General features: G+C 43.8%; 1 protein-coding gene across 4 annotated transcripts in view; it reads right to left on the reverse strand.

Moving 5' to 3' along the window:
- Positions 1 to 5,207: 5,207 nt before the first annotated feature.
- The window catches only part of GNB1L (G protein subunit beta 1 like), a 45,025-nt gene continuing 37,030 nt past the window's right edge, over positions 5,208 to 13,202 (reverse strand). For all 4 annotated transcript variants that reach the window (XM_039724802.1, XM_039724801.1, XM_039724804.1 and 1 more), the window contains 2 exons: positions 12,915 to 13,130; positions 5,208 to 8,248 (listed from right to left, as the gene is read on the reverse strand). In XM_039724802.1, coding sequence (XP_039580736.1) covers positions 7,982 to 8,248; positions 12,915 to 13,130 — 483 coding nt within the window. In that variant the 3' untranslated portion in view covers positions 5,208 to 7,981. The remainder of the gene's footprint in view (positions 8,249 to 12,914; positions 13,131 to 13,202) is intronic.

Below are 13,202 nucleotides of genomic sequence, written 5' to 3' on the forward strand. Positions count from 1 at the left end.
GGCAGTCCCCAGCAGCTGCCTCAGCATCCTGGGCTGTTGGCATCTCTTCAGTCAAAGTCAAGCACACATGCACATGGCCATGGCTGGGGAGCAACTGCTTTGGTTTCCTGCTACAGTGTGGGTAACAGCAGCTTGCAGGGTGGAGGATGACCCGAGGGCTGTAGCAGGTACAGAAAGGTGTTCTGCATGCAGCAGGCTGCTGGGGGACAGAGTGTGTCTCTCCCATGAGCTATGGGCTTCTAGTGCATCCCTACACAGAGCCATGGCTAGTGGGGCTACATGGCTCAGGGCCACCTCAGCTGGGGCACTGTCCTTTCCTGCCAAGCACTCCTCCTCCTCTCCAGCAAGTGGATTCCAGCCTGTGATGCCAAAGAGCAGCTGTACCTTGATCTTGTACGGAATAAGTAAAGCAGGTTCAGCTGTGCTGTGTAATGTTCTGCCTGTGTAAAGGGATCCCGGTAGCTGCTAGAAACAAGCCAGGCACCCACAGGTTTGGGCTGGGGGTAGAAGCTGAGCCCTGCTGCCTGGAGAGGGCTGGAGGAGCCAACGCAGCAGTACCTGCAAAGCGGGTTTCAGCATCATTACCCAAAGAGCTCAAAAAGCTGCCGTGAGCCTGTTGAACACGGCCGGGCTGGAAGGTGGGAGAAGAGCACTTGAGTGCACGTACACGAGTTGGTTCTTTGTGCTTTGCCTTCTGTTCGGTTTCCTGATAGATTGAAACCAAATTCGGTAGCGCGTTGAGACCGCGGGTGCTTCGGCCTGACCGTTGGTGTGAAGGTGCCGGTGTGGGCAGGGACAGCCCCGGCTGTCCGGAGGGTCCCCGCAGGTATCGCTGCCCAGGGGCCGCGGGGGAAGGAGGGGCGCGCACCCCGGCCGGCCCTGCCTGAAGAGCCGGCTCCCTCCAGAGGGAAGAGCCGGGCATGGCACGCGGTGGACTCGGCACGCACGGAAAACGAGAAGGGCTTCATCTTGCGGAGCTGGGAAACATGCGATGAGAGGAAAATATAGATTAGGGGGTTAAAGGAAAGATTTCACCTTTGAAATACTCTGGCATAAAAAGAAGGGGCAGTGTCCTGTGAGTTACAATTTGAGGATACTCAGCCAGCAATGGCTCAGCCGTTGCTTTAAGCTGGTGTTATTAAGAATCCACTCTGCACGTGTAGAGGCCAGTACTTGTGTATGGATGCAGCGTTTTTCTAAACATAAGCATTTTGTTCTTCATTTAATCATTCCAATTTAATTGTTTGCTAAGATATATAATTTACACAGGTGTTTGACAAAACTAGGGGAAAGTGACTGTATCCAAAGATTTCTGTTATTGCCATTATCATGAGCTCAGCATATAAAGTGTGCTGTTACAGTGTGACACCCATTGTCGGAGGGAATATATAGTGTATCAAAGGTTAGAAATCTCAAAGAATAGTATTTCATACTTTTTTTCCCTGCCCAGTATGTTGCACACACAATCAGTGCAAAAAGGAAGAGCTGTTTTTGAAGACACACGTTAGTTTTGAAAAACACAGACATGTCCCATATACACAATGTATGTACATGTACAAGTCTGCTCTCCAAAAGCCCACTGTCCTTCAGGAGGGCTGTGCAAAGTATTATGTGTGTTGCATGTGCCAGAAAACACACCCTCATTCCCCCATTAATAGAAATGACCTATTATAAATTTACTAAAGATACCATAGTTTTATAAATTGGCCACATATGTCTGTGTAATATATTTATTATATCACATTTCGCAGCATTTCTGTTTTATGAAATTCAGCCTTGAATTTGTCACATATGTTTTGCATATATGTGCAATAGTTGGCCAAGTATATCCAAGTAAAGTATGATAAATGTGTTCTTTCCATATGGGAAATTAAATGTTTTTCCAGATTAAAAAAGAAAAAAAAGTTTATTAAGAGCAGCCTATACAAAACAATTACGATAAATCACTCACTTCTACTTAGGCTAAAATTATAAATTTAAACTAGTAACAAAGTGATTAAGAACAAGAGCCAGAAAAGTCTCATTTAGGACCTAATTCTATAAGGAGATGGAGCAGCATAGACAGAAGAGGCCCTACACATTTCCAAGGCTCGCTGCTCCATGTTGTGACATCCTGCCAGGCTGCAGAGCAGCTTCCCTGCCCTGCTCCCAGTGCAACTGGAGCTGCAAAGGACAGCTCTGTGAGAGGGGCACTGTGAGAGCGAGTGCCCTGGGACGTCCACTCCAGCCTGGCTTCTACACTCTGAGCAGCTCTCCGTGGGCTCTGGGAGCTGGAGAAGGAAAGGGAAGTTTTCCTGCAGTGCACTCCTCCTCCCTGGCGCTCCTGCTGGCTTCATGGGCAGGGCAGGACACCTCAGGTGCCACCGCTGTGTTCAGTGCCTCCTTCACAGGAGTGACTGCACTGGTGCCAGGGGCTCAGACTGCTGTCCTTGGGCTTAGAAGTGAAAAACAGAATAAACAACATGTGAAACTTAGAGAGGCACCTTGGTGTGAGGTGTTAGCACTATTGTTTTGTCACTGGTTTTAGCTTGGATGATGGGCATTTGTGTTCTGCTCCCTTGCTTCGTGCTCCCACTGTTCCTTGTCCCAGGGTTCTCATGGTGCTCTGGCCTGGCTGCTTCAGCTGCCCTTTGTCTGGGGTGTGAGCTCCAACCGTGGGCAGCAAGAACCAGCATGAGAGTGGAGGGGCTGCAGGCAAAGCCATCATCTGGAGAGGGCAGAGGAGGGGTGGGAAGAGGCAGCCCTTCTCCCAGGCTGGTTCTATTTGAGCACTGCCATGCCTTGCACATTTATTTCAGCAAACGTGAAGTGAGCCTTTCATTCTATTCCCTTTCCTGCTTGTTGTCAACTACTTCAAACCAGATGGGCTCAAGAGATAAAACTATAAAGACTCAATGTCTTTATTTAGCAGGATGCCAAGTCTGCATGCCATCAAAATATCTGAGGCCAAAAAATCTGAACAGACAATACTTACTCTAAGTGTTATGTTAAGAGCAGCCTAGATGCTTTTCCATGAACACAAACAATGCATCCACGAATCACTGAGTATCAGCAATTTTTAAAATTACCATCAGGACAAACGCCACAGCCACATTCTCTGTCACGCTAAAAATTACTCCATAGGCCCAGTGCACCCTCTGCCTTCTTATGTCAGAACATGTTTCTAGCAAGCAGTGCCATGGGGGCTTGGAAAATGTACTTTTGCATGTGTGAGATGCCAGAGCTATGGAGCAGAATAATGGTTCAGCATTTGAACATCTTCACTAAATTTCCTGATCTGGACATAATCAAGCTCAATCCATCCTGCCACTGGTTGGAAAGGGAGACGATTGCTGTCCAGAAAGCATGTGAGGATTTCAATGGTTTGTTGCTGCCCTAGTTTGTGTATACTGAGAATAAAAACTAGAAGGAAACAGCTGTAATGTCAAATAAATTTAACAACCTTTTTTATTCCCTTTTATTTTTTAATTAGAACTTCAAATTGTAACAGAGAATTATTAGAATAAATATATTTTTCACTTCCATGTCACTCTCCTGTGAGGAGATAGTTAATACTGCAGGGTGGCTCTCCTGCAGTCCTTCCCACTGCTATCCCCTGTGGCACTGCAGCTTCTGCTTTTATGACTCTTCAGAGCACAGAAATAAACACACTCTCCTCTGGCTGAACACAGGCTTATTTAGAGGTGTACATTGTAGTGTACAGGATTTCCTAGTGTACTGACACCTTTAAAAAAGGATGCTGGGGAAGTAAAAGCAAATATGTCTGAGACAAAAGCAAGTTTGTGTGAGTTTCAGAGGCCAGACCTATCACTGTGTGGTTCCATCAGGTACTCCTCCTGCCATCCCTGTCCCTCTCCCATGGACAATGTGGCCACTGCTGGTGGTTTGCTCCAAGGCCCTTCTGACAGGATGTACAGCTGTGCTTCAGACCACTAATCAGGTGAGCAAAACTTTCCCAACTGAGAGATTATATTTTCATTTAATTTCAAACTGTGAGATCCTTACATGAATTGCCATCTCTCCCCTCAGTATGATCTTAATTCTGGATAGCTTCCTCCCCATTACAAAACAAACTTCCAGGATGCTCCAGAACAGTAGGACATACACAAACACAGCCAAGTTTACTTGGAAGAGCTACAGTAGGGGGACCCAGGCTGGAATTTCAGAATATTATGCATTAGCAGAAACCTCCCTGCCTTTTTCCTTAGTCATGGCTGTCACTTTCCTGGTAGCACAATGGTCATGCTTAAACATCAACCTTTGTGTCTCAACGCTGCTGTAACATTGCCTAGTATTAATCCAGGCAGTCATGTGCCATGTTTTATGCAATGATCCACACTTTCACACCACAGACACACAGCCAGAAAAGGAAACACATTGATTTAGCACTCAGTAATCCTCGTTTAATCCCCAGTTCTTTGGTTTACATCACTAACATGGCTCCTGCAGTAGTCGGTTCTATCTTTGTTCTTGGCAGACTGAATTAAAGGAAAGATTTATTAATTTGCAAGTTGGCTTTGTAGATGCATCTTAAATATGCTAAAAAGAAAAGCAGTCCAGAAGCCAGTATTGGCTTAACTATAAAAATCTGCTCTTTTAAACTCAAACCTTTGCAACAGTTCAAGTCAAGCTGCAGAGTAATTTTTTGGCTTGCTGTAGCAATTTCATTCTAAAGGATGAAATTTAACAACTGTCTCATTGCATGGCTCCAGCTTACTTCCTTTTTCATTCATTACTACAAACACAATCTCCTCTTTCCTTGCTCACCTACACTAAGGACTGCAGTACTTTATATGGCTCGTGTACTGATAAGGGAAAGGAGTTGTAACTAATGGATTCATTTGCATATAATCTTAGAGGGTCAGAGATCCCATTCATTCCAGTGGTGATAAATATTTCATGTAATTCTGCACAAATGCTGGTGTTTGGGATTTATTTCTATTACTTTATGAATGCTGGTTGCTTTCTTCCCTCTCATGGTGCCAAAGACGGTGATTCTTGGGAGGAAGCCTTTTGTAATAATTTAGCTGTCATCACCTTCACTCCTGAATCCTCCAGGCCAGGTACAGGCTAGCCCTGTTCCTTTCTGGCAGGTGAGATTTCAGAGCTCACTCCAGCACCTTAAGGTGGCTCCTCGCTCACAGCCTTCTGCGGAAATCCTGAGTGACAACCATGCTCATGGCACAATTGCAATTTTTTTTTTTTAATTAAAAGAAATTAATTTCTTAGATGCAATCAGACATCTGCATTTTACAGTTATGTTAGAATCAGACAATTGTGTTTTACAGCCTATACTGATACAGACTGTCTTTCCTGTTGGAAACCATTCTTGTTTGGGGAAGTCCAGGTTAGTTCCTTAGGCAAATAAACTGTTAGAAGACTGTAATTCACAATCAAACCATGGCATTTAGGCTCAACTCTAAATCAAACTAGGGTAGTTTGGTTGCTCATTTCAAGGAAACTATAATGTGAAAGAAAAATCTGTTTTCTGGGTGTTTAAATAAAATCAGCAGTGATATAAAGTGTTAATGAATTAATTGTATTGTGAAAAAGCATGACATGGATAGTGCCTTGGTAATGGGAAGTAAAGGATGGGTCTGTTCCTGCAAGCAACCCTGCAACCTGTGTCCTTCCTCCTGAGGATGGTGAAACTCTCACCTGTGTGTCTGAGATGCAGTTCATGTCCTCATTTTCAATTTGTACTTGCGTGACTAAATTTGTTTTTAAAGCTACCTAATCAGACAAACATAAATATTTAATTCTCAGCAAAAGATAGTAATTTAGAAGAAAGCATCCAGTAATCTAAATTTAGAGTATCTTCCAAAAGACTCATTCGTAAATCTAAACATCCCTTATGAGTCTCCCTAATTGCTTTAAATACAGATGTTGACAGTAAATGGCAATTTTCAGAGAAAATATACTCAATAATTCCTAACTTTCAGCCTCTGATCTCGATAAGGCATGGGGTATTAATCCTTCTTTCCAGAGGGGTCACACTGTGCCAATGCCAGAGTATTTGCATCAAAAATGGTTCCTTACCCTAACCATTTGCCCAGGATGGGTGAGCCCTGGATTTCCTTTCCTGCTGGATGAGCATTAAACCTACAGCTCACTTCTGTGCAAACTGCCCAACAGTGCAGGCTGCTCTTTGCTGCCATGGAGGAGAAATGCTGGCACCCCTGGGCCACACGTGTGGTGTTGTACCAGACAGCTCAGGCAAAGGGAACTCCCTGTGCAAACTCCCTAGGACAGCACCTTCTCCATTTATTTATTTCATTGTTTCTTTGTGTCAATTCTGACCAACTTTGAGAAAGGGGAAAAACAGCAAAAGAAAAGGGTTCTTCCAGCAGCACGTGTGTGGAGGGTGACTGCATCTCATTCCACAAGGCTGAGGCTGGAGCTGCTTGTACAGTGGGGGCAGCTCCTCTTCTGTGTGGGAGGTGGATGATGGGTGGAGATGTGCAATTCTGTCTGGTAGATGTAATGAACACCATCACCTCCCCTTGACTCAGGATCACTCAAAATTAGGCTTTAACTTTCAACTGCAACATGATCCTCCATGCAGCTACTGAATAGTAAAGAAATAATCAAAGAAATGCATTATTTAAAGTGTCACCACACTCTAAAATGTGTAAGGCCACGTTTTATTTAGAAAAGCCTGGCAACAGTATCCTGGTTCTGTGTTTTAATGTAAAGAACGTCAGGCTGGGTGCTTCAGGCTTTCAGTCCAGCAATATTCTCTGTCTGCAAGGCACAGCTGGGTAACAGACCCAAACCTTAATTTGCACGTGTGTTTTCTCTGAAATAATTTTCAAAGTCTTTGATGTTGCTGTTCACTTTTGGTCACTTTTTCTTTGATTTCCACCTCTCTACAGAGCAGAAACAATTACTTCCAATAAAGTATCAACAGTGTAGAGCCTGGACACAGTTGTCACTGCAGCTTTGTGGCGGAATCCAGCAGTACCCTGGCTCCCACACACTGGTGTGCGTCTAATACGCTTTAGAAGAATGCAAATGCTGCTTTGTGAGTCAAACAAAAACACTTTGATGAATGAATTTCAGTTTCCATGACTGTAGAGATGACAAGTTAATGGAACCATTTGCACTGTGTGGATAAGGATTTACCCGTGCGACTCCCCTAAATGTTAATGGGAGCTGTGCAGCTCAATCCCCGACTTTCCACGCTGAAACTTAGCCCTGACTCTCCAAGGAGAAGGGCGCTAATTGGATTGTCGAGTTTAAATCCTTCAGCTCATCAGTCTATGGAAAGGATTTAGCACTGGCTCTGTAAAAGGCTTTACATAGCTTTGCAGTGCAATGTTAGGGAAGATTTTTTTTCCTTTCTTTCTTGTGATTAATTGTGAGGCTTGAGGTGACAGGAGACATAATGAAATTCATAAACGCCGAAGGCCATCCCAGTCACATTCCTGGCTGTTGGTTTAAGTTAGAAACTGACAGAAGTGTGAACAAATCAAGGGTGTTCTGATAGCCTTTCAGTTAGGGGAAGAAAAAGTAACTGACAATGAGAAACCACTGGAGGTGGTTTAATGGGTATAAATTTTCAAGAAAGAGTAATGTTTTACACTGATTCAGATTCTTGGATACATAAATGACTTACAAACAGACATATTCTGCCCCCACTGCAGTTCGAGGGATTCCAGTCCATTTTTACAAAAGATATTGGCACAAGTTATGTCAGCAACCTGCCAAAGGAAAGGTGTTGCAAAACCTGTAGCAGAACCCGAAGCAACTTTGGTCTTTCTTTATGACTGGCCTTGTTCTGCTTGTTAGGAATTTTAAAAATCCACTTTCCTCTATGGAAGACAAAACTTATAGCTTAAACAAGCAGCATAAGAATTAACCTAGGACTCTCACTTCAGCCTGGAGACAGATTCTAGCACTTCCCCACATGCACGTTTGAATGACAGTGCTAGAGCTGCTTCACCAGTGCTGTTTTCCTAGTCCATGGCAGTGCAGTGTGTCATGTCTGAGCATATATGGACCAGACACTGATGCGCTGATCTCTGGAGCCCGCTGCCAGCAGCCTGTGCCGGGGCGTGCTGTGGTCTGAGAAGGACACGCAGTGGACGGTTGCTGTGTGATAGTCCAGCACTGCTAAGGGCTTCAGCTTCTTCCACCCAAAGATCCTGATGCGATGATCCCACCCTGCTGTTGCCAAAATCTTCTTGTCTGGACGGATGGTGATATCAGATATGCCAGCGTTGACAAGTTCGTGTGTTTTGTAAACCTTTGTGAAAAAGTTACAAATGAGCTCTAGTTGTTCAAAACAGAAGAAAAAGGAATCTTTTGGTACTTTAGCAGGTGTTGTGCCCACCCAACACATCAGTGTCACACAGGGAGCCTGGAGCTTTTCACCATGTGGTGAATGGTGCTTGGTAAGAGCAACAGTAGACAGAGACAGAAAACACCTTAATTGAGCCTCCCATTTCCAGAGCAATTTTCACAAAATAAACCAAACTCTTGTATGCTTTTAGTTATTTTGCATTTAAAGCTCTATAGATTCTGTCACAAGTAAAGCTCTGAACTGAGGCTTTGAGTACAGCTTTGCCCTTTTCTTCCAACTATTCTTGTATAAGTTGCAATGTTCAGAGCTAAGGCCATATATTTTCCCTGCTTCTGCAATATTCCCAGGCTGAGACCCTTCTGAGCTGATGCTTAAGCTACCTGCTGCTCATTTCTACTACTGTGGCCCCTCACAAAACCCCCAATAAGCTGTTGTAGTATTTACCTCAGTCTTGAGAAAGGAATGCTTCCAGGAATTGGGTTACAGTGTCAGGAAATCTGTATTTCTAGTACTCCTTCCCAAGAGACTTCTATTTACACCAAACCCAAGGAGGGGATTATGGCCAAGTTATTGATTTCAGTCTTGGAAGAGTTTTGTTACTCTTTGGAGACTACTGGGGCACAGAGGGACACAATTCAATTGGGAGGCATTTGGCTTCCTTCAGGAGGCACTGGGGCTGCACAGGACAGCCCCTGGAAAGAAAAGTTTTCGCTTCACTGACATGATTTTCTCTTGAGGCACAAAGCTCAAAGTAACACACCTTTGCTGTTCTCACCTCAGGTAACTTGTCTGAGTGAGCAACCTGCCTCTGAAACATGTGTGAAATATTCATACAAGAGAGACAGTGTGTGTGTGTATTGGAACAGCTCAGCTTCTGTCAAAATGGGGAAAACACCTTTGGCTTATAAAGCTGGCCCTGAACTGCTGTTATTTAAAAGTACCATTGGAAACAATACTTTAATGCCACTGTCTCCTTCAGCCTGAGTCTGTAGCTGTCCTGTACCAAAGCTTAATATCATCCAGTGCCTGTTTTAATTCACTGTGTGGTGTCTAATGTTTGACTGAGGCAGGAAGGGATTGACAAGTACATCACACCTGAGGAGGTTTCCCCCTTGAAGGACATTCCATGGTGCATACCTAGTACAGGGTTAGAAAGACATATTATTGCAGATAATTTTAACCTTTATACTGGATGTAGAAAACTCCAGAAATGTTGGTCAAGGTTGGTTTCAGATGCAGCTGAACATATCTTGGAACCTTACAGGCACAAAGCCATATGCAATTATTTTTCAGCTATATAAGAACTGCCCAGCTACCTACTCAAACAGCAAGAGCTGTGCAGTTGGGTAAGATAAAAGGTTGAATGAAACTTGACATGCTTCTTACATGCTCTATACATTTCTTTTTCAAAGATGACCTGAAGAATGTGTCTACAATGAATTCAGAACAGAGGACAGCAAGTTTTGCTCAAGCCTAATGAGAAATAGCAGGCTCTGTGGGGGCCTCTTGGTGGGGCTGCTACTGTACAGCCTGTGCTTTATGTTAGTACGTGTGCTCCAAACTCCCCAGAGCAGGCCTAATGCAGCATGGCCTCAGTGGAATTTTTGTTGGTGTAAATGTCCTGGCAGGGGAAAGATTTATTCCTTACATCACCAGCCTGGCAAATGTAGGATGGGTCTTATTCTGTAACTGAGATTATTAGCTAATGGCTATAACCAATCCCAGGCGTGGTGCTCCCATCATTAATGTCAATTATGTGGGCAAGATCCATACAGCACAATCAGGACTGGAGAAATGGCATGTCCTCAGCAAGCTACAGCTTGAAAAGGAAGCCTGTAATGGTGATGCCTGTTGGCTATGGAACATGAGGGAACAGTGGGCATTTGTGCATGATCTGCAAATACAAGAGTGAGAGAGAAAAACAACACAAAGGAGAAAACTTGCTCAAGGTATATGCAGCCAGGTGTACTCCTACTGCCAGGATTTGTGCCATCCCAGGACTTACTACAGTAAGTCACTGACTGCAGCAGTCCAATACCAACACGATTTCCTAACCAGAAAACCAGCTTGTAATTAAGAAAACAAAGAGGTAAAAATAGGTGAGCTGCTTTCAGCCAGTCACAATCAAGGACACTTGCATCTACAGCCAAAGCATGTCTTTAAGCCCTCTGCTTATTAGGTAAGTAACCAAAATAGCAGCTGACTAAGCTTCAGCATTTGGGGGAAAAGCCTCAGCAACCAAACCAAGAAAACTTAACAGTACAGCTTACAAGATTTTTTCCCTTGTCGTATAATAAGAAGATTCTGTGGTTATCAGATTTCTTAGTTCTGCTTTGTTTATTCACCTGCAGGAGCTGTTTACCTCCTACACTCTACCACAAACATCATCACATAATTACACTATCTCATCCAAATCAGAAGGCTCATAACCAATCCTACCATTTGCTGACAGTGATGAATTCAGCAACTTTCCTGTAGGAGACAATACAAACTTTCCTCATAGCAATAAACTCTGCAGTTACCTTTATCATCTATTCATTGACACACTGGAACTCTGCCACTTAAAACAGAGCTGCAGTGCCATCATTGCATCATTCCCTCTCCAACGGCAGATATCTGTGCACCACGGTTACTTATTAAAACCTCTTAGAATAAAAATAATGTGCCACTGAGTGGCTTTCCAACGTCTACCATTACCTCAGGTACCTGGAATGTCAGGGAAAAAAAATCCCCATCTGGTTTATATTATTAATGCAATAGTGGAAAAAAACTTAATCTATGTCCTTGACAATCTCTAGTGCTCATATGAAAGATGCATTTTTTTAGGGCATTCATGCTCCCATGAAGCACAGGAACATTGCTTGTAGCTTATAATACTTGGCATTACATTTCTTCTGAGGCAACCTTCTATCTCTCAGTGTGAGGTGCTGAAGGTGTAGCTAATCTTACATCCCCTGGGAATGGGAATACCTTCTGAAAAACAATACTTCCAATATTTCAGATGAACAACTGTTACTCCTGCAAGTTGTACCTGTAGCCCTGCATACCATTAACTCCTAAGTAAAATGTGCTGAAAAGAACAGTATTTTCTTTTATTTTAGGAAAAAAGTTTTGCTATAATTAATATGAAGAACAGCTTTCTCTCCACCATCAGAGTATTTGAAAATTTAAGAAGCCTGTCATGATGTCAGATTTCTGTCACCTTTACCTTAGAGAATGAGTCTCAACACCAAGTTTCTGACTGGGATTGCTCCCCTTCCTTCCCCCTGTGTGAGTTAAGGACACCTGGTGCAGATGGTGACAAGCAGGAGGAGGCTGGGCAAGGGCAGGGCAAACAGGACCAAAAACCAGCAAACCCAAACCAAGACAATTGTGTATCAGACACCTTCACTACTCGTTCAGAGTGCAGAGTGCCTCTTTCATGTTGTGTTGTATTGTGTATTAAGTTCAGCTGCCTCCTCAGTGAGTGCCATGTCCTCCAAACTTCACTGGGACTGGATGTGTTTGCCCTGTCACCCCAGAAATGCAGGTGCTGTGGTGATGCCTCACAGATTCCACACCTTTACAGTGTCCCCCAGGTGATGAGTTACCACAGGATGTCTCAGCATGTGCTTTTATTCCTGTAGCACCATTCAGAAAACAGCATTAACTTGCTGTACTACTTTAAAAAAAAACTCCATAAAATCTGCAAGCTGGAACAGCAATTATTGTTCTCCCTGGAACTGGTGTGTTCTCAAGGATGACATGGGCATACAGGGGCTGATTCAGGCCCTCTCCATTGTTCATGGGACAACTGCCACTTTAAAAGGTTAAAGCACCCAGCAGTGGAGAGACTGTGCATGGGCTGTTTTAATTTTCATGAGCCTTTTTGCACTTTATTTCCACACCTACATTTCCAGATCATACTTAACACCTCAGCACTGTTGGAACACTTGCTCCAGTTGTCTAAATGAAAGCAGTATTTATGGCCATTCCCTAGCACAGCCTGAGCTGGGGATTACACAACCTCCTAACCCAGCCATCCGCAGTTCCACAGCTCAGACATGAGCTGGGGCAGCCACTTGCCTGATTCTGTGTCTCTGGCTGGGCCCTGTAGGTGCCAAATGAAGCTGGGTGCCTAAATCTCATGTCCTCTCGGTGCTAGCTGGGCTACTCCTACTCCTTCTGTTTGTGAAGTATTTAATGGAATACTTCTGTCTTTCCCATAGTGGAAAGCTCGCTATAGCCATTCAAGCAGAACCTTTGGAAAAGCAATCCTTTGTTTCTCATTTTTAGAACTCATTTATAATGTTTAGGACATTCCGAGAGCTGGATACTACCAATGTGATAAATGAAGATACAGAGGCAATGGCTTGAGTAATGCTAGGCCTGTGTGACTGTTGCAACTTCGGTAAAACCAGAAACATGTGAGAGAGGGTTTTTTCCTTTTTTTTTAAATCCTCACCATCTTTTGCTAAGTCTAGTCACATAGCACAGACATTCTAACCAGTCTGTGATTAATTAGCTAGAGATCTGCAACAACTCCTCTTCATGACTAAATATTTTTTTAGTCTATCAAACTGTTAGTGCAAAGTGGGATAAATGACACTAGAGGGCCAGTGATCCTGACCTGGAGGTTCTGTTGCTCATTGAGGCTCCAGATGCTCAGCACCTTTTCAGATGAGCCTGAGATCCCCTTGGCCTTCTCCGAGTCAAAGTCAAGGCTCATCACTGGCTCCTGGTGGCAAACGAGTCGGCTCAATGCTTTTCCCATTGACACATTCCAGAGGACAACTGATCCATCTTCATAGCCAGCCAGAAGCACAGGGTGTGAACCACAGCTGAGCTGATTAAGGAAAAATAAAATTGTTGGAGAAGTAAATAGTCTGTAAAGAAAACTACCATTCCCATGTAGGTT

Source organism: Passer montanus, unplaced genomic scaffold (assembly GCF_014805655.1).
Source record: "Passer montanus isolate IOZ18808 unplaced genomic scaffold, ASM1480565v1 scaffold53, whole genome shotgun sequence".
NCBI lineage: Eukaryota > Metazoa > Chordata > Aves > Passeriformes > Passeridae > Passer > Passer montanus.